At 37.4% G+C, this 22,236-nt stretch overlaps 1 protein-coding gene across 2 annotated transcripts in view; it reads right to left on the reverse strand.

The window, feature by feature from the left end:
* Positions 1 to 14,489: 14,489 nt before the first annotated feature.
* The window catches only part of KIRREL3 (kirre like nephrin family adhesion molecule 3), a 587,585-nt gene continuing 579,838 nt past the window's right edge, over positions 14,490 to 22,236 (reverse strand). For both annotated transcript variants that reach the window (XM_072425973.1, XM_072425974.1), the window contains one exon: positions 14,490 to 16,042. In XM_072425973.1, the coding sequence (XP_072282074.1) occupies positions 15,599 to 16,042 (444 nt within the window). In that variant the 3' untranslated portion in view covers positions 14,490 to 15,598. The remainder of the gene's footprint in view (positions 16,043 to 22,236) is intronic.

Genomic DNA, 22,236 nt, shown 5'->3' on the forward strand with positions numbered 1-22,236 from the left:
TACTTTTATTTATGTAACACAATACATCTAAACATAAGAACACAATTATATTAAAACCACAAAACATATCACAAGTTCACAAAGAGAGCTACAGTATCACATATAAAATTACATTCTCCCTAAAACCGTCTCCATCAAGGGTATTGATTTAGTACAGAAAGGAAGAGAAATGTATCCTTCATTCGACACGTTTCGCAGCACTCAGGCTGCCTCTTCAGGAATGAGAGCATTCGGAATCAGTGAACAAATCTGAATGAAATATACAAACATCATATAAGCAAATAATTACCAAACAACATCCATAAAATAGTGTTAATACATATAAACTTCATATAAATGTCATACACAAGACAATGAGAAAAACTCACTATACATCCCCTGATGGTAGAAGACATTGGTTGTGACGACTGCACGCAACATCCATAAGGAAGCGAACTTCAGTTACCCAGTTCCACCACTGGACCTTAATGTTATATGAATGATATATAAATATATATTATATATATATAGATCTATATATATATATGTATTCAGAGCTTTTGGGCAGTTCAGTACTGTTTTAAATCAATAAACAGTACTGAACCACCTAAAGGCTCAGAATATCAATAAATGAATGGGAGCAATTGAAATCCTTATTATTGCAGGTGGTGGCGTTTGAGGTGGTGCAATTGTAGAAGCTTCTGAAGCTTTACAGAAGGTTCACCCAGCATGCAGTCTGCTGCTGAAACATTTTCATAGACTTTAAAAGGTGCACTTTCAATTGCATTAACAAACACTTGCATCCAAAACTAAAAATCATACGTTTGAATGCACTGCCATGGTAATGAATAAGTTCTTTATATACAGTAGATATTCATGCATCAAAATATGAACAATACACATCAGTCCCTGGGAAAGATGTAAACTACCACCATTTAAAACAATGGCTTAACTGCTTTATATACACTGATGCCTATTTATGTCTGTTCACACCTGTGCATTGTGGGATTTCATGTGTCCCTGTATATGTTACCACATGCATATTAACGTATGTTGCATGCATTGATATGCTGCCACATATAACACAAGGTGAAAAACAATCGAGCCTGTTTAATTTTTTGCTTGTGAAATTCTTCTCTCACAAACTCAACAAACAATAACAGGCCAGCAATTTGTGACATCCGACCTTCTCTCTCCCATCACTTGTGTTCAGTAAAGCATAGAAATTAGTCCTGCACACATGCATTCCTAAAAGCTCTTCTAAATGACTAACGGGATGTGGCCTAAACATTATGGGTATTTAAATCTGAAACAATCTGAAAGATTCCTGTGCCACAATACTTACCTTCAATTTAGAGCTGTCCACCACAAAAGTTTTCTTCCACTACTAGATTTTATCACTTTTCCAGATTGAGTGAAATATTGCTCATTGCACTTCCCCTTAACCCAAGCAGAATGGATAGTTTGAAGAGAACCACCTATCCAGGGATCTGAGTTTTACTGCACTGTTAGTTTGGGAATGTTTTTTAATATTGCAGTATGAAGCCACCCAGATCCTCTGAAGGAGAAGAAAATGTGTGGAACTTGGGAAGGGAATAGGTAAACAGCTGTACTTCTACTTTAATATTTATTAGAGACCCTATGATTTAAATCAATCGTATCTTTCTAGACAAATCCGTAACCATTATTGGTAAGCTTATTTTAGTTTTTTATAAAAAATAATTCTTTCAGTTATTCCAAATAATCTGATAAAGGATGAGTTACTTGTATAACACCATTTTGTTGAAATAATTTCTGGCTGGGATTTTAAATCTTGTCTTCATCCTGAATACGTTGAAGAGGTTGAGTTCTGAAGTTTAAAATGTATGTACAAGCAAAACTTTTTGTCGTAGTTTTGATTAGCAAAGGGGAGGGTGGAAACCCATCCAGGTTCTTCTTTTTGCTCTGTGTATTGTGACATTTTGCTTTATTTCCTGTCCTAGAGACCTAAAAGAAAGTTAGTAGAAATCTCCAAAAATAAGGAAATTTCCTCTGTCTGATAGGTGCACCCAAAGCAAGTGTCTTCATTAGGAGATTTCTTCTAACTTTAAAATTGTCTTATTTTTTTTCTCTCTCCTTTAAGACAGCTCAACTTCCCCAAACTTCGGTGACAATACAAAAAGAGGGGTCAATCTTTCCAATGGGGACACAGACAATCCTTTTCTAGTCTATCCAAAACATGAATAAAGTAATGTGTCATAATACTATTTTTATTTTTACAGTTGACTGTGGAAGATTTGTCTTTCTGGTAGTGTACAGGTATATGTTTTTCTTTTTTGGGTCGTGTAAGTTTTTTTTTATTGTAACCAAATATAAGCTATTGTGAAATTGCTACATTGTATCTCATTGTATCTCTGGTGGTTTACACAGACATGATTAAGTGATTTAAAGTGTATTTCTAGCCAGGTAATTTAGTTGTGGATAAATGGGAAATTATTAGAAGCTATGTCAGTTTTTGTTGTTTCTGTGTCACATTTGACTTTCTTATAGTATTGTTACTATTATTATATAGCACTATAAGCATGTTACCATATAGTATTATTATTGTATAGTTACCATTGTTGATAAAGAACAAAGTGGCTGAAATTCCATATTGTGTATACTTGTTCCAAGGACAACTGTTTGAGATGAGGTTTCCCTTCAATTTACAGTATTTCCTGTTGAGTCTGTAGTACAGCAGGCAAGGCAGATAGTAAAGAAAAACCCTTCTTGTTATTAACTGTTGGTTACCTACAGTTTATTCTGAATAACTGAACATGAGACTTTTAAGTAAAAGTAATGCATTGTTTGAGTAAGTCATTCAGCTTTCTTTCTTTTTCTATAGAAGTTTGGAGATGATTTTGCTGTCCTGCAGTTTCCCGTTTTATGCCCTGGCTGTGACTCTGAACAGGTATGATTGAACTTACCGTACATATCGGCGGAGCTCTTCCCAGAATAGACCTTAATAGACCTTGATGAACCAAGAATGTATTTCACTACAGCTGCAAAGAGGTCATTAGCATGCAATTTAGCACATGATTAAAACCCAGTTAACCTTATTGCTAGAGACAAGCGACCTTTCACAGATACATAAAGTCATCAGGATGGCTTTTATCTGATTTATCCTGGGATTTATACTGAGATTTTATTGTAATTTTCAAAAGTACTGCTGTAACGCTGGAATTTTAAAACCATATATGTTTTTTTATAGAAAACTTTTTCTAAAAGTAATACAAGGGACTATTTTAGGACAGCAATCATAGGCCAGCTCAAGAAATTCAACTATTAGTGACCCGATAGTCAGAAAGTTCTTTCCGGAGTCATTTTGCTTTGTGTGCTTTCTGTTTAAAGGGAAATTGTAAAAGTAGTTTGATGCAATTTAAAGCAGTTTGATGCAATTTCAGAAAACTTCTCATATAAGTTGATGAAAATGGATAATTTTGAAAGTTGCATCTTTCCTTGGAAACAGTTGGATTGACACGCTTGAAAGTATGTTCCACTGAGTCTAATATAGTGGGTACATGGTATTTATGAATACATTTATATAGCACTTTCATTTTCTGTAGTGCTTACAAAGTACACTGAATAATTCTTGTCTTGAACTCTCCCTCAAAGAGGCTTCCATTCTAACGCCCCTATCACAGTTTTGGACCAATTTTACTTCTATTATGTTTTCGGGATGTATGAGGATACTGGAGTGACTGGAAGTAATAAATACAAGCATGGAAGAACATAAAAACTGCATGTAGAAGAAGTTCAGAGTGGGGATCAAACCTGGGACTTTAGCTCTACAAGGTAAGAGGGGCTGGCCACTGTTTCACTGTGATGCCCTGTTATCTACCTAAAGAAGACATTACGCCATATTGTGCTGCTGATTTACATTTCCGGCAGCAAATGTATAATATGTTATAAGTCGTAATTCTCTATAACATTTTGTGCTCAATGCAGATCTTCCTGTCTAGAATAAGTTTAGTGTTTTAACATATTATACAGACATAAGATTGGAATAGGGGTGATACTTGGGTCCTAATTGATTAGTAAAAAAACCACAGAAAATTTGCCTCTTTCTTGGTGTTTGATTTACTAAAGTAAATTAGCTGCTCACTTATCAAGGTGAATTAAAACCTTATTTCACTTAGCTTAGTGAATGTGGTGAAAACCCAGTCCCACGCCATGTGAAAAGTCTATCATGATGTTGGCCGCACTGATGAGAGTGTTTCTTACTGGCTCCGGCAGAAATGAGTTTGGTGCCTCACATTTGTCTATGGTTTAGTTCAAGGAAAAGATGGCTACCACAAACCGTCATAATGCTAAGTCTACATAACCTCTTTTTTGTTTTGTTTTTTTGTAGCCTAACTTTGTCAGGATATATACATATTGAAATATGTTGGCAGATCCACTTATTATTATTAATATTATTATTAATAATAATAATAATAATAATAATAATAATAATAATATTAAACAGGATTTATATAGCACCAACATATTATGCAGTAAAACTGGAGGAGGAGAGGACCCTGCCTTTTGGCTTAATCTTTAAACATATGCTGCATATTTATAAATGCTGCTGACCTCTACGCAAGTGTTCACAACTAAATAAGACAAATGGGTAGCATAATTTGTGGGGACACTGCAGGATTTATATGGGTCTTAATTATTTGCAAACCTTATTCCTTCACTATTGTATTTACTATTGATATTCCATAATGGGTTGTGCAAACAACCTTGAGAGCATTGATATTAGTAATTACATCTGTGAAGAAACACGTTTGGGAATGCTGCAAGCTGTACTTAACATCAAATCCCCATTATCCTTCATGCTGCACATGGAGTCATACAACTGCTTTATTTATATCTTTTGTTCTTGCTAGTTCATCATGACCTCTGCAGTGGTTGCACACCATTATGTATGCGTAAGTTTCAAAGACCTAAATTTAATTCCGATTGTTAAGTTGCAATATATAGGGTGACCCATGCTGTGGCCACATTTATATATTAGTTATAATCAAGTTAGGGATTATTCACAATTTCTAATTACAAACATAGTTTTCACTCAATTAATGCAAAGAAACTTGACATTTTGGAGAATGTTTATATGCAATTTACCTTTTTTATCATACAATGATAAATTGTGTTTATGATACCCATGGTTAAAGTTAGATAATATAGACTGCTTTGGTGATAATCATACAGGGTTAGGACATCAGGTAAAGATCTTTGGGTTGATATATAAATCTATAAACCAGGAAATGTTGGGTTATTGCTTTTTGTGATATACCTAGGTTAGCTTCTATGTACTCTGGGATTTGGTTAGGGAAGGGCAAAGTGGAAAATTATTAATGATCTTCATATTCCTAAGGGGCTTTTAGAACTTTCCCACACCTCCCTCATTTATGTAAGCTGTTTTCTTTGGAGAGCAGAGTTTTGTAGGCCTAAGCAGTCAGTTAACAAAAACATAACTTTGGGAATTAGTTATTTCCCAGAGAATGCAGGGCTTGTTTGAAGCTCCTTTAGTTAGGAGAAATAGATTTTTTTCCTCAGTAATATTTACCCCTAGCCCCCCCCCCTTCTTTGCTTAATTCTACAATCTCTTTAAAATAGATATACTCACCTTCCTCCTGCCTGCCTTCACCTTAGTGAAGTCATCTTCCTTTCAATAAGATCCAGGAAATATAGAGTTCTCTGAATCTAAGATGCTCCCAGCTCTGTTCTGAAGCATTCCCCGGGATCTTGTTGGAGGATGATGGCATCCATTGGGCACATAAGCTGAAGTAAAGGTGAATATAATATTTTTTTCCCCCACATGTTTTTTATAAGTAAATTTACATCATTTTTGCAGGGGAGAGGGCCAGCAAAAGTAATCACTTATCTTTGCATGCAGTGCAAGTTTCACATTAAGCAGTGTGACATTGTAGGAACAAACTAGATATAATTTGCAGCTCCTTTAAACTGAGAAGTGCCAGTTAAAGTGGCCTGACCTTCTTATAAGGATGCTCTTGGGAATCTCTCCTAACAGCTGAACTAAGATGCTCCAATTATAGGATGACCCAGGGCATACCCAGAAAACACTGGCAGGATTTTATTTTTCAGTTTGTTTGGAATCCCCTAGGAAATGCTAAGACCATGGCTGGGCAAAAAGATGACTGGACCAGCTCACTCTGTCTTCGCCATGTCCCAAGCAGGATTTAGTGAAATGTACTGCTTAACTAAAAGGAATATCCTTCAGTATATTTCACATAACAATTTAATGCACATAATAACATTTTGACACATTAGGTGTTGGATCGGTGTATCTAAACATGTTGTAAACTTGTCATCCAGCATCTTTCCAACTTAATACAGGATTCTGGTTTCCAAAAAATCTTGCAAGAAGAATTAAAGCAGAATTAAACTTACCGTCCAATAAAGATATCTCTCAGATAATTCAAATCAATCCCCCTTTCTGTTCACTTCCTTTTCTCTTACTGATGTCAGCTTGGGCATTCCCACAATCCGTGGCATTGGTGGATGAGCAGAGCTGGAATTCTTGCTCTACCTTGCTTTTTCCTCTGTGTAACTTGCAAGGCTACTTATTGCCATGCATGCACAAGATATGAGATCGGCATCAGCAATGGACCCCAGTATGGAAGTGGACACTGGAATCATACCAGGTTGGTGCACCCTCAAGTTTTTAACAGTGTAGGTAAGCTTTTCTTTAGACCTTGGCTTTTGAGCACCCTGTTAGGAATATCTAGATTCCTTTTTCTAGGTCAACTGGTTGGGTTTAAAACTACTTTAGGTTGGTAGTGGAGGCAGTTCTGGAAATTCACCTTTAGACAACCCATTCTTTTTCCCTAGACATGTGGTGCCCAACAATGACACAAGGTAAGGCTTTTTGGAAATTTTGTGGTTTCTATGGCAACAATATTCTGCTGAGAGAAGGGAGCAGCCGGCAAAGATCTCACATTAATTGACATATACACCTTACTATCAAGTTTACGAGAATAAAGAACCCTTTCTGTAATTGCTATTTTATCTTGCTTAACACGAAAGACGGTTCTGCTGAATCACTTGCAGCTCGGCTTGGCTTACTGTCAAGTTATCTGGTGTGTATAAAAAAATAACCATTTTATTAAAAAAAATTCTGGTATATTTATTTAGGTTTTGTAGAATCTACCAAGCCAATTAGAAATGAACCTGTTGCCAATTTTGAAAGAAATTTAATATAGATTACTAAGCATGATCCACAGCATGGGAACCACCACACCTCTCTTTGTCTTTTCACTCTGGTCTGCCTTCTTGAGCAAACCCAACTTTCAGCTCTAACAAAAATGTTGTATATACACACACACTTTTATTTCTTCTTTCCTCTAACTAGCACAGTCATGTCATGGCAGCTTCCTCTCTGTCCTCCAGCAGTGTTGTGGGGTCTGCGTTCTTCTAGGACTGAGTGGCGTTCATGTAATAAAGTTACTGATGTTCCCTTGTGTGGAACTTGCCTGCATGAGAAATTCTTCCAGTAACACCAGAAACTCTATCTTTTATAATTAGAAATGTGTTGTTTATTTGCAGTTATTATTTTGCCTAGCCTGACATGATGTCATCAGTTTGCTGCATGCAGCAGGTTGAATTTCCTCAGTCTCCTGCAATGAAAGCTGCAATATTTTAACTTCGTAGCAAGTAGCATGGTGAGAGGTTGCAACAAGAGTTGTTCTATGTTGGACTTTTATAAATGCAACCAAAAACTGCACAGGCATCAGGATTTGCTCGATTCACCTAAATGTAGTAGATCATCAAAATGTCATATTTATTCAGTGGAAAATCGGACAAGCTTTGCTGTTAAATATCTGACAGTGTGAAAAAAAAGAAAAAATGTAATGCGCTTTTCTGCATTAAAGCTGATAGATAAAACACATTTTTTTCCATTCATTGTATTCGTTAACGCTGTGATTTACACAGCTTTTGACCTTGACTTGCTCCAAACAATAAAGAATGGTAAGAAAATATTGATTTAACAATGAATGTTGTTTGAGTAAAGCCGCTTTATCCTTTGCCCCGTCATTGTTTTATTTTGTTTTTATTTTCTTTACTCTATGAAGCCTGTTCTGTGCTTTTTTTCTTATGAAGAAAAGGCATAATCTGTGAAGGTCGAGACCCTTTTAAGTCTCTGAAGCACATTGCGCCATTGTCTTATGTGCCTATGAAATTCATGATTACAGCAAGTATAATCCTCACATCCTTCTCTGTATGTAGCGTTAGAAATGGAATTCTATATACAAGCAGTGCTGTCATTTTATCCTGCTCTGTGTAAACTGTCAGATTCAGATCATCTAGCCTCATTAAACTACACAATCTTCCTAAACAAAACACAACCAGCTACACACTTTTCAAGGAATGCCATCCATTGACCCTACTGCCATCCCTTCTAACTAATTGCCTGAGCAGATTTTAAAAAACACTTAAACTAAACCAGCCAACTTTGCATTGGCTTCTATTTCATGTCAGAATTAAATTCAAATTACTGTGCTTTGCCTTGAAATCTCCCCACAGCTCTTATCTCACTTATCTTTCTGCCCTGATAGAAAAATACCCCCCTAGCCGCTCTTTTTGCTCCTCCAATGACCTACTAATGACTTCCTCACTCAGAACCTCATCACACGCACAGCTCCAAGACTTTTCTAGGGCTGCCCGAACTCTCCGAAACTCTCCTTCTTGTCCTATTCGGCTTGTTTCTACTTTCAACATTTAAGAGTTCCTAAAAGCCATCTCTTCAAACTTATCTTCTTCTGTTTCCTAAACCCTGACTTATATTGTGTTCAACTTCCCCCACCTCTTAGATTGTAAGCTCTTCTGGGCAGGGTCCTCTCCTCCTCCTGTGTCACTGTCTGTATCTGTCTGTCATTTGCATTCCCCTATTTAAATGTACTGTTCTGCCTTATATGTTGGTGCTATAAAAATACAGCTTAATAATATTAATAATCACATGATAAGCCAAGCTCCGAGCCTTCTTCCTCCTGGACGGCAGAGTGTACGGGTCCTCCTGGTGCCAATTCCATTAACCGAGTATTTGGACACCTCCATTGGCTGTAATTTGGTGGGCTTCCCGCAGAGTCCTGAGGATTTCCAGTGGTGGCATGTTGACTGCAAGTCCACTCTGTACCAGGCCTGGTCTGTGGACATAGAATTTTCACTCTTGGAAGAGGTACCAAAAGGTTCATGTAATAGTGTAATGGTTTTGTTTTATTTAATATGAGGAGGGTTTACAGGGGATGGGCTTTACTTCACACCAAGTGTTTTTCTGCAAGGAGGTTAGGTAATAATTATCTTTTAGCAAAACTAAATCTACTTGTAATCTACTGTATAAAATCCTTACAAAAACATGGCAATGTTTAGTTTTTGCAGTGTTTAAATCTACATTCTGGCTACTGGCACAAGCACACAGTATTCCACACACAGAACATGCCACTGGTGATAATATCGAAGTTACCAGTGTGGCTATGTCAGTTTTCTGATCGTTTATTCCCTGAAATGGCTGGAGCCTTAGTGATCACTTGTTCAGTACCATGAAATATGTGGAGGATATGTCCCCTCATTTCCTGCCAGTTTTCAGTACAGTAGAGCCATGGACACTTGTTTTGGTTTTAGGCCAAGGTTTCTTAGTTTAAAGGTTATCTGAACCCAAGCACAAAACTCTATTGCAACTTACCGTGGATTTTATATGGTGGCTATACTTGTTTTTCTTTTGCATACACTATCATTTTACCTGTATCTTCTAACATTGCAATGATCTCTTATGCTAGCTATGGATATGAGAGGACAATCATAAGTCTATCACAGTAGCCATCTTGCCATTAGAGCCTGTGTTGCCAGGCTTTAGGTTTTTCCTGATGGTGTAAATTTGAAACACTTTAGGATCAAATATAATTGATTCACTAGTGCATTTGACTTGCAGTTGACTTTCTTCAGACCTGCATTTGACTCATTTTAAGCCCATTTAAAGTGATCAAAAGCTTATTGGCATGCCCTAATTTAGATCAAACAGTTGTAGAGTTCAGGGATGTCTGGAAAGTTCATGTTTCATTCTGTGCAGAAGAGTATGAAGCAGTTTATTAGACAAGAAGCCTTAATATTTGTTGGCACTATTGCAATGGGCCTAATTTATTAAAACACACTAAGGCTGGAGAAGATACACTTTCATCAGTAAAGCTGGTTGATCCAGCAAACCTGGAATGTATCTGGCCCAGGATTGAAAATATTTGCTAACAAATAGCAATTGACTAAGAAATCCAGGTTCACTGATTAAAGTGTATCCTCTCCAACCTTGGAGAACTTTAATAAATTATTTTTAATATTATTACACAGTATTTATATAGCGCCATCATATTATGCAACGCAGTACATGTCGTGTCACTAATTGTCCCTCAAAGAGCTCTCAATCTAATGTCCCTACTAAAGTCATATGTCATTATTGTGGTCTAAGGTCAGTTTTTAGGGGGAAGCCAATTAACCTAACTGCATGTTTTTGGGATGTGGGAGGAAACCGGGGTACTCACGCAGACATGGGGAGAACCTGCAAACTCCATGCAGATAATATCCTGGCTGGGATTCGAACCTAGGACCTAGCGCTGCAAAAGGCCGGTGTGCTAACCATTAAGCCACCATGCTGGCCCCTGGTGATAAATCAGGGCCATTGTGTTTTATAGTATTTGTGGACAGAAATCATGACCTAGAAAAATCTAAAGCTCTGTATACTCCCTTCTGAATTCTGCCATCATCATAGACTGTCCACCTTCAGCTGGGTTGCTTGTATTTCATGCGTGACCCCAACATTCTGTTTGAGGACTAGGTAAGGTTTTTGATGTTTGGTATAGAAACCCTGCAGTTCTGTGTAACACCTTTGTTGACATTTTCATATATTTAACTTCATGAAGACCGCCTGCTCCACCATATTTGGATTCCAGAAAGTATTTAATCACAGTTATATTTTGCTCCTTTTCTGTATTAATGGTTTTCAGCAAAAAGATCAAAACTCTAGCTGGTGGAATTAAGTTTGCACTGTTCATTTTATTTTAGTATTTCCCTTTTTTCTTTATTAATATTATTATTTCCCTGTTTTCACCCTTTTTATTCTTTGTTACATCTTTGTGCTTCTTACAGTTACATCCTACCTACATGCACTCTAGTTACAGCTGTGTGCCATTTCTCAAGTTTCCAGATGGTGACAGTTGGCCATGTAATTTCTAATGGAAGCCCATGTAACAAGGTGAGACAGGGAGGTAGCATTATGGAAAGATTATTAGGGATAACCCTAAATTCAAGGAAGATGTAAAAATAGCTCAGTTATCATTATAAAATTTTTTTGGTAATGCAAACCATGTAAGTACCAGAATTTGACATGCTATAAGACAAAATCATTTAAAGAAGTAGAGAGCAGAGTTTTTGATTTACAGGGTGGAGACCAGGAAGTGAAAATGAAACTGCACCAGTGGAAAATCAGGACTCTGCTGTGGGGCAGACCTGCATAAATCTCAGGACTGGATAAACAGAAAAAGAAATACCTTTGGTAGGTAAACAACTGTATTTCATCTGAATATTTATCTGTTTGCCTGGAGCTTAGCTTTAAAGAAAGCTGCAAATTGAAAAATACTGAAAATGGCTTTTTAAATCAAATTAACATACTAAAGTTTATATGAGACTTTAGTGATTGTGTTTACATCTACTTTAATAAATGTCTTTTGGTGAATAAAGCTTATTTGTGGAGCTGAAGTGGAATTATGCCTGTCAGTATATTGTGTGATTCTCGCCTTTAATATGAGGTTGGTTCCTTTTTCAGTAATTTTAAATTTCCAAGTAGCTAAGTCCTGGTTATTGCTGTATATATGTAGAATGTGATTTATTAAATCTAGAATTGTTCTTCCGTCAGCCTCTTTTATGCAGGAAGCCCCGAAGTGTCTGCGCTGTTTGCTCAGGTTAGTGGGAATAACAGTCCTTGGTTACATAATGTGCTGTTATACATCTTCCCAGCTGGCGGAGAAACTTGCTGGGGAATTTAATGTGTGTGTACTTTCTTTAATTTCTAATGCATAGCTGGTCCAGATCAATACTCCTGCATGGAGGATTATTCCAATTTTCTGCATTTTAATTGAACTTTACTAGTCAGAGATTGATCAGGTTCCCTGTTGAGAAGGCTACTTTATTGTATTTATTATACTCGATCATTAGAGATGAGTGAACTCGTTGCTTTTCCAGTCACTGAATTAACGTACATTGTAAGGTCAATAATTCCTTTTTCTCTCTTTCGCTTGATCTATAAAGTACTCATGTTTTCTGCACACATCCAAAGCACCCAATAGAATGGTGCCTATACATTTTCTTGAGCAGTCCTGGTAATCCAGGGTTCTGTCAAACATTGGGGTTCCTCCTGCGGTTACCTAAGCTGTGGCATACTGATCTGCCACCTACAATAACCACTAGTGGCAATTGCCAATTTTCCACTGATCACTTTCAAAATAATAGTAGTGAATACAACCACTAGTACAAGATGATACCACAATTTTCACCATCTGCATTTCTTTTCTGTTCTTATTTTCCATTTCAAGATTTTTACTGAGAATAATTTTCTCCTATACAGCAGGCGGGTGTTTAAACAAAATGATCTGTTCTAGGTGACGAATAGTCAAGGTGCGCCACATTTCGTTTTCCTTAAAACTTTATTCAACTTGCTGTTCATCTTAATGTACCCTGAACTGTAAGTAGATTCATTTTTAGCAATAAATCACAGAGACCTTGAAATTATTTCTAGCGTTTCTCTGATGTAAAAAAAAGTTTGAGAAAGGCTGCTCTAGAGGGTAAAGCATTTTATGGCAGACTTGTGTGGTGCCTCTAACCTCAGACTTGTTTCTGATGAATGTAAAAGGTACATTTTCATTCTGCAGAAAATTATGACAGTTTAATCAAATGGAATGTAAAAGTGTAGATTCTGAAAGCATATTAAATGTTTTAGTCATTTTTCTTTATTTATATGTTTCTTTTTTAGCATATTCTTTTACAAGTTGACCTTCCAGCATATTCTGTTTAAACTCTTTTCCTTCCATAGAGGACCCACACACAACTGTACCAAAAAAAGGCACGTATACTTACCATGCTTTGTTCTGCCCTGTGTCCATGTGAGTGGAGGTGGCCATCTTTCAGGCAGAGCTTTGTTTTTTTATGCCAATGCTTCTTTGAAAACTAGCAATCTGAGGACAGGTGGGGTAATAACAAAGAAGCTGCAGAAGAGGTGGAAGAAACACTGGTCCACGGAATTAATAAAACCAAAGCATGGAGATCCTTGCACTGCAGGTCGTTGGGTACAGTTTCCTTTTTAGCAAGGAGAATATTAAGCAGCATAGTAGTAATATCACCAAACCTCACTCCAAATTTAAAGAGATTAGCAGTCAGAGGCAGCAGTATTTCAGATAATTTTCAGATTTTCAGAATTTCAGATAATTGTACACTACAGCAATAAAGAAGTGTACTGCTTTTTTTTTGGAGTTTGAGGTAAAAAGGTAAATCTATCAAGATTCAGATTTTTAAATAGAAACCAACCTTCTCTTGTCAGCCACTCAGAATGGGAGTGACATTTTGGAGAAAGGCCAAAGAGAAAGGTACAGCCAAAGCTGATGTTTCAATTTTTACCACCTAACAACTTCTTAGATCTCCAGTGGTAAAAACTCTTTGTTGACTTCTAAAAGCTATATACTTAATGCAGTCATAAAAGAGGCTCCCCCATACTCCCTGGGATATATTCTTCTATTATGAGGCTGTACTGGGAGAAGTGAAAACATCCTAAAGTGGCCAGCAGGTCACTGAGTCCATCTCACCCAATCTACTCCTTATAATAACAGTTTATTTTGTGTAGACTTACTATAAAGGGCAATACTTACAATTGAGGCAAAGAATGAAGATGCACAGAAGTTACTTTCATAGTAAACATCTTAGTTTTCCCCCCAAAATTATGAAATGCTAGAGGCCCCTATAAGTAACAACTGGACCTAGAGACCTTGCCTCTAGAGATCTTTAGAGTCCCTAAAAGGCATGAGAGGCCAGTAAATGTTTTCTCCCACCTACATCTATACCTAATATATAAAACCAAAATCTTTTATTAGGTGTAACCATTGCGTGGACATTTGTAGTAATTGCACTATTGAAGTAAATAAAGGCTGGTATATTCTATAGACTATTTTAGGCCAATTATTATTATATGGCAAACCGTAAAGTCTTCTAATAACTCAAAATATATGTTCATTAAACATACACTAAAAATTAGAAAAGAAAGTCACCTGTCCCTAGCAACCAGATTCCAATAGCCCCATTTTCCATGCTTTGCTCTATTGGTTTATCACTTTTTTCCTCCCCATGATACTGTAATATTACAAACACTCTATGACAAAATGTTGTGGCTTTCCTACGTCCGTAACGGAATTTATTATCAGACAAAAAAAAATCAACAAACGTGTCCGGTCCAGCTATAACACACAATCTTCCTAATTTCTTTAATAGGAACAAAAAATAAAAAATGAATGAATTCACCAATCAGATTTCACCATCATTAGACAGTAGCAGTGTAGACAGTGCTTTTGTTAACACACAACAAATTGAGCTCCCTTTGATTTTTTTTTCAGCTTAGTATTTCCTGTCTTAGGAATGTACAATAACCATGAAGAGGTACAAAAATGAAAGAGTATGAATATTACAAAATAATAGTACATAAATAGATTGATAGATGTATTGAAATGTGAAGATGGGTGCATGTTGCATGGTCCTGGAATGCTGTGGCTCAGTAATGACAGATGGATATGAGATACAGTAGAAATATTTATCCCTAGTCCTCCTAGTCCCTGAAACTAGAGAAATCTTGTGTGTTTTGCTATATTTAAAACATGGCAACAAATACAGATCCAACCACTTGTTCTGGAGGCAGGAAGTGGGTCTGAAGGTTTCCCGCCACGCAACTCCCTCTGTCTGGCATCGGGTGATCATCATTTCCTGCCTTTATGGGAAAAAATTAACTCCTACTAGATATCTGTTTACAATAGATACACTGGGTTATAAAATATATAGACTGTTGGCCAAGAAGTGCATTAGCATCTGATCAGCCATACTGAAAATTACCATATGTGTAGTTCCTGTCTCGTTACCCTGCCAGGCTGTGATGTTTCTCCACAGCATTGTGCTTACTGATGGCTAGATTCCTAGTCTTTGATACTGGTTACCATTTAGCCACGGCCCTGGTCAGAGCTGGGAGCTGTTTTTTTTTTGTTTTTTTTTTTTACTTTTTTTACATTTTTTAAAGGGGTAGTTTATAAAATGGTTGATTCCCCACCTAAATAAGAGAACCATGGCTTGTTGTACTCCATTGATCAAAGTGCTTTGTACAATCGTGAGGTCCTCTCCTGTTTTTTTCATATAAATATAAAACTAAATAAATATCTCAGTGAGAGAGGCTCACTCCCTTATTCAAGGCTTCAAGAATTCTGAAGTCTCTTGTAACACACCGCAAACAAATACCACCCCAAATTTCATCCTCTTTCTTGTCCCCAGTATGTGTCGTATAAGGCCCCTGGTTGCCTTGGGCAAGTCACACGTGTGTTTGCATCCTCCTCTGCAGCGGCCGGCTGGGGTCAGAGTTTTGAGAGGATGATTGGGAATAGTGGGAGGAAGATGCCGAGGCTTTGCTGGACTTGTCGAACTGGACATATCCATCTTGTTTCCCACTGCTGCTGACGCTGCTGTCACACTGAGTGTCCAGGAAGGAACTGCTGTCACTCATGGATCCTCTCTGGAACTCCCGCTCACACAGCTCAATGGAGCTACTGCCCATACCGAGGACAAAGCGCTGGCTGTAATCATATAAGCGGTTTTGTCCACTCAGAGTGCTGTAGATGTTGGTGAAGGACATTCCTGTTGGAACCCTTTGCTTGTTGGCCGGTCTGACATCTGATTGACAATTGGATAAAGAGATGGTTGGAGTTGAATGGTGGTCTTTAAATGTGTTCACGCTATAGTACCCATTAGTGGGATCCTGAAAGAAAAAATGTAAATGTTACAAAATTGCACACACATGAAAATGCTGAATTAAGTTGATAGAATTTTTGTTGATCAAAATATTATTAATTTGCAAGCTCCTTTATTAATAAGTCCTTGAAGATATGAAGGAAACCTTATATGCTAAATGCAGTGAAATGGTTTGTTCCAGCAAAACTGTGTGGGCTCAAAATGCAGATGATTTAATGGACACCCATACAGTGTAATGCTAATCCCAGGAAGGTATGGCCTTATTTATGATTTATTTTAGCACATTTAAAGAATCTAAACAACGTAGCAACCTATCAAATCCCAGGTCTGATTTTCTTTTTGTGGTTTAGAAATTAAAAATCTAACATCTAGTTGGTTGCTGTTAAGCAATGCACACATTTCCTTTCCTGCAGCTCAGTAAAAAAAATTGTGGTGACACTTCAAAGCAAGACATCACAGCTAGCAACATTTTAATAGCATCTTATTGATTATTTTTTAAAGGAGGTCCTCTGGTCTTCAAATCACATCTTCCATATACCCTGCTTGAATTAAACCTCTTAATATCACACGAGCTGATTAAACAGATTCCAGTTATTTGGTTGTAAGCAAGAAAAACGGTAAGAGTTGCTATGCCGGGTACATGTGATTATGTAGAAATAAATAAAAGGTGATTCTGCGAAAATGTAAACGTTAAGTGTAGCATCCTTTAAAGAGGGGCTATTAGCTAGAAAGGGGTGACAATGAACTAAGTGTTTTAATGCATTTCAGTACCTTCTGAAAATTCCTTCCTATGAACTTTGAAGATCAGAAGCCTAGAGTTACAATAATGGGCATCTGCAGAGCAATAATGAATTCTGGGGGGAATCATGACTGAGCTCCAGCGTGATGCAAAGCATATGTTTGGGGAATGCCATAACCAGACTTCCTTAAAGAGCTGTGACCACGCAAAGAATATTTACATTCAACACCACCAGCAGTGTCAGATGTCGGAGTCCCTCTGCACTGTGGTTCCTTCTTCTAGCCAGTACGTCACTACTACTTCCCTTAGTTATATGGTGGCTAGTGGACAGAACCACAGAAAACCCTAATAATAATAACCCTTCCCAATAATTTTTAATCTTAGAAAGAAAACTTCTGTACACAGATAACAGATATAATAGATTCAATATCAAGTACAAAGAAAGGATAAGGTTACACTAGCTGTTTTTGTAAGCGGTTTTAATATGGTTTTAGCCTTCATTCTCTAAAGCCCAAAGATAATATGCAAAACGTGCATTTGAGGTTCCCAAAATGATCCACAGGATGATGAACCATCCAAAGTAAAATGAAAGCAGTTCAAAAATTCAGGCAGGCACAATAGGCTGCAGATGCACATGTAGGCCGCAGTCCCGGGAGAGGAAGTCTGTAAAAGTTGCTATGGTAACCACTTTGATTAAATATGACACCAAATCATTTTTTGGAGTAGAAGAGATTAATTATGTTTTAAACACATTCCTTCATCTGTATGTAAATAAATCTAACTTAAAAGCCTGATAACTGACAAAATTGTTTCTACAAGAGGAAATAGTGGAGGGAAGCCGTGGCATTCTGTCATAGTTTGATAATCCGGGAGGGAAAGTTCTTTAAACTTTGTTTTCTGCCCCCAAAAAAAGTTTCTAAAGGGAACCTGTCATAAAGCAGCTTCCTGAGAAACCTCCAGCTGCTATTCTCAGACTTCCAGGCAACATCGGAGGTGGAGTTTCACTCCAACTTATAAGTGGACTAAACCCAAGAAATAAACATTTCTCCTTAAGCCCACCATACTGATCCCAACCCTGAAAAAAATCTAACACGATTATATATACACTTATACAATAGAATACCTGCAGGTTTTTTTTTCTGTTTTTTCCTATTTATTCGTTTTGCACTTGTAGTTTGTTCCAACATTATGAAAAAGGCTTCAAGAATTTATATTCTACAAAGGATTTTCAATTCCTTAGAAGGTCTGATTAAAGTTTGTACCACTTCAAGGTCACCATACAATATGTAACATTTTTATTAGATGTTAGATTGGATAAAAAAGTTGAAACTAATAAAATCTAGGGCACTGTTGATCAACATTTGAACAATATATCAATCAGACATTGATCAGAGTTGTCTGTTTTTTACAAAATGAGGGAGATGGAAGGTGAGCTGGGTGGGGGGTAAACAGCGGGTTATTGTCCAGATTGTCTGCCACATAGCTGGGTACTACTTTGTATTTTGTAGTGTAAGCTAGGAGTCCTAAAAAGAAGAGATACAACCACCAGCCAAAAGCAACATTCGCCACTGTAAACCCCAACAACAGGGCTGGTTGTTTATATTACATTGTTTTCTTTTATCAAGCAATAAATCAGGGTTAATTTCTATTGGCTGATAAGTGTCAGGGGTCACACCTTGTTGCTAGTTCTGATGTATATTTGTTCAGATTTCTTCTAAAACTTGTAATCACAGAATGTATATGGATCTGTCAGAACTGCACAGCTGAAAACTGTGTACCAGGTCACTTTTATAACCAAAAAATACTTGCAACTGTGCAGGTAAAATTCTCTTTGATGTAGTTATGATTTTCTATATTTCATAGCTCTGACATGTTGTGTAGACCTTTACAGAGTGTGTGAAATGTTCATATCTGCCGCTGCCCCAGAGACGATTACGCATTTGCAGGTGCAACTCCAGACAAATAAATATACAGATAAAATAAATACATAGAAGCTCTTCAACCTGCCAATAAATGTTATTATTATTACTAATAGTCTGAATTTATATAGCGCCAACAAATTACAAAGCGCTGTACATTAAATAGGGGTTGCAATTGATGGACAGAAACAAACAGGGACACAGGAGGAGGAGAGGACCCTGCCCAGAAGAGCTTGCAATCCAAGAGGAGGGGGAAATAGCATACTATAGGAGGGGGGTAAGGGTATGGTGGGTAAGTAGTGAGGGTTTAAGAAACAGATGAAGACAGGTAGGCATGTCTACAAAGATGGATTTTAAGGGCTTTTAAATGTGCAGAAAGTAGGAACAAGCTGATTAGGGAGACCATTCCAGAGAGTGGGGGCAACTCTAGAAAAGTCCTGGAGCCGTGCGTGTGAGGAGTTTATGAGAGTGGAAGTCGTTAGTAGGTTATTAGAGGAGCGAAGACAGGAGTGCATTTAGTTTTACCCATTTCTATGATTTGCACAGCTCTGTCACACAACCTTGTCTGGCATGGGAGGAGATTCTGCTGCAGTTAGGTAACACAGGTATTCCCCAAGCTGTTGACCAGAGAAAGGAGAATTAACATGACACATGTGGTCATTTCTCTCACTGGCCCTGATTTATTAAGCTCTCCAAAGTTGGAATAGATACACTTTCATGAGTGAAGCTGGGTGATCCAGCAAACCTAAAATGGATCTGGTTTAGATTTGAAAACATTTGCTAACAAATAGCTAATGACTTTTAGGAAATCCATTCCAGGTTTGCTGGATCACCCAGCTTCACTGATGAAAGTATATCCTCTCCAGCATCGGAGAGCTTTATTAAATTAGGCCCAATGTGTTCTCCACTCAAGCATGCCTATTGTTAGCATATGAGTATAACTGAGTATACTGGAGTATAAATAGTTCCTTGTGCTGCTCCTTCCTCTCCCTTTCTGCACTCTGCTGTACAGAGACAACAAGAGGCTATTATTAAGTTGTTTTTTTTATCTGCCTAAATGCAAGCTTTATTTCCCCATCACTGTTATAAATAAATTTTTTATTTCATTTAGGAGAGGTGGCACACACAAAAGAATTCCAATTAAAGCTTTGTTAGATCATGCTAGCGCTGTCCTGATGCCCCAATGAAAGTTGGGAGGTTCTGATCCATCTGCATATCACCCAGATGGACCTTGCTGGCACACCTTATGTAAACCGGGCCCAATATCTCCACAACATAATAGCAAATATCTAGGTTATTTTTATACCACACATTACAGTAAACTAATAATAGCTTTGATGTATTGTACATTCTTCTTGAGTAGAAAATGTCCTTGTTATTACTGCTGTTCTCTAGTTATGCTTCTTCATTTTTGAACCGGGCCATTTTGTTTTAAGCACAATTTATACAGTCATTTCACATTACGCTTAACCCTACGTGTAAAGGGAAAGGATCTCCGTAGGACTGTTGTCTTGATTTATCAGTGTATACTCTTAATTGGCTGCTAAAGCTTAGGGCCAGTGATCCAGAGGCTCTGGAATGGAACTGCAGCAGATGTTATTATATGGAGGTCAGCCAGGGGGCTCAGCTGTAAAATGGGTCTCTGTCTTCATAGCTTTTGGTCCGGAGACAAAGCTGAAGCCACATATTTGCTGGTCAAGGTTGGTAACATTATTACTAAGCTGCGAAGGCGGCTAAATTGTTTTTCTGTTTATACTCTGTGACATGCATTGGCTTTGTCATTTTGGTCCTGAGAGGATACATCCATTTCAGACCTTTCTGTCTTCCAGCAGTCATTGCAGGAAAAAGTATGCTGTAAACTTAAGTGAGGTTTATGCTTTAAAAACTTGTTGCTGCTGAATAGGTAACCTGTTTGCAAAAAGGTTTTGTACATTCACTACATGAGATCACTCAGGTGGGGATATGATCATTCAGAAACATGATCAGACATTTAGGGGTCTGTTATATTATAAATGTGACTTTCACCAAACATTCTTTGGTGGTGAATCTCCATTATTTATAAAACAGGTAGTTTGAAGAATCACCTGTATGTCAGATTCACCGCTTTATAAACAGAGCTCCTAGAGTGAACCTTTACCCAGTTTGTGCACAATAAAGTATTTGCAAAGTTTGAACAAGCCGATCTGTGAACACTAACAACATTTGCTTTTATTTGCCCCTGTTGGTCTGTTAGTATACCATTGAGAGAGAAAAGTATAGCTGTTGATGATTACACCTCCAGCTCCATTCTGTGGTTCCATTGGCTTGCCACTATTGTGTGGTTGGCAGTAATGTAGTATCCAGGGAAAGGAACACAGCAGGTGACACACTCATTCAACACAACTAGAAGTGTTGCTTAAAGAAGATTTTGAATTTATGACTGTACAGTGAAAAGAAAGCAAACACTCATCTTCTATCACTATACCCCTTGCCTTGTTGGCACAGCAGTATGATTGGCTCTTTCCCCCTCCCCAAACATGAGCTCTTCTGTAAGGGCAATTGCAATGGGCTGATCTATTTACTTACACTGCAGGTATACATTACTTGTATCTTTTATATTTACTTAGAGTTTGGCTGTAAACAATCCTGCAATATGCAGATAACATATTTTATACAACATGTTTATATAATATGTTTTTATACACATTGATATTACTGTATGTAGATGTTGATGCTAGTCTATGCTACAACAGTAGAAATGAATAACAAATTGCAGAGAAAAAAATAACTCTTAGATGCTCCTTACATTGACACCTCTACTACTCATACCACTCAGAACCTCCAAGAGTCTTGTGAAGCTTCAAACTTAGAGACTGGGAAAGAGTTTGATTGCAGACATCACAAATCACGTGACCAGCAGGTCAAGGAGTCTTAGCTGCCTTATCAGTTTAACATTCCCCACCTACTAGATTGTAAGCTCTTCGGGGCAGGGTCCTCTCATCCTGTATTAGTCTGTCATTTGCAATCCTTATCTAATGTACAGCGCTGCGTAATATGTTGGCGCTATATATATCCTGTTTATTAATAATAATAATAATAATTCACAGTAAACAGCATCAGCAAATGCTAAATCCACTCCTTTACACCAGAAAGGCCGGTTTCGTTTTTAAACACTTCATTAACTTTACACAGCTGATAATGTCAGAATATAATATTTTATTGTAAAGTCTGCTACAAGAAAACAAGCTAAGTATTACATTTTATTTCCTATATTTTTGGACCATCCTTACAGTTGATGGGGTTTAAATGAGCAATACAAATGTACTTTTATATCAGATATCCTTTCGGGACAAACTTGTTGCAGAAGGCCTCAGATGGGTTATCGTGTCTGAACCTCATGGTAACTAGCTTGTAGAATTACAGCCTCCAGCTAGAGTCTAATCTCTGACCCCAGGGAAATATCCTTGAGGTACAGTATTAGGACCTTAATAGAAAAATAGGCCACATGTGTTCAATGAGGTTATGGCTTCAAGTCCAATTAACATTTGTAGCTGTAGCAGGCAT

Source organism: Pyxicephalus adspersus, chromosome 11 (genome assembly GCF_032062135.1).
Source record: "Pyxicephalus adspersus chromosome 11, UCB_Pads_2.0, whole genome shotgun sequence".
In the NCBI taxonomy this organism is placed as follows: domain Eukaryota; kingdom Metazoa; phylum Chordata; class Amphibia; order Anura; family Pyxicephalidae; genus Pyxicephalus; species Pyxicephalus adspersus.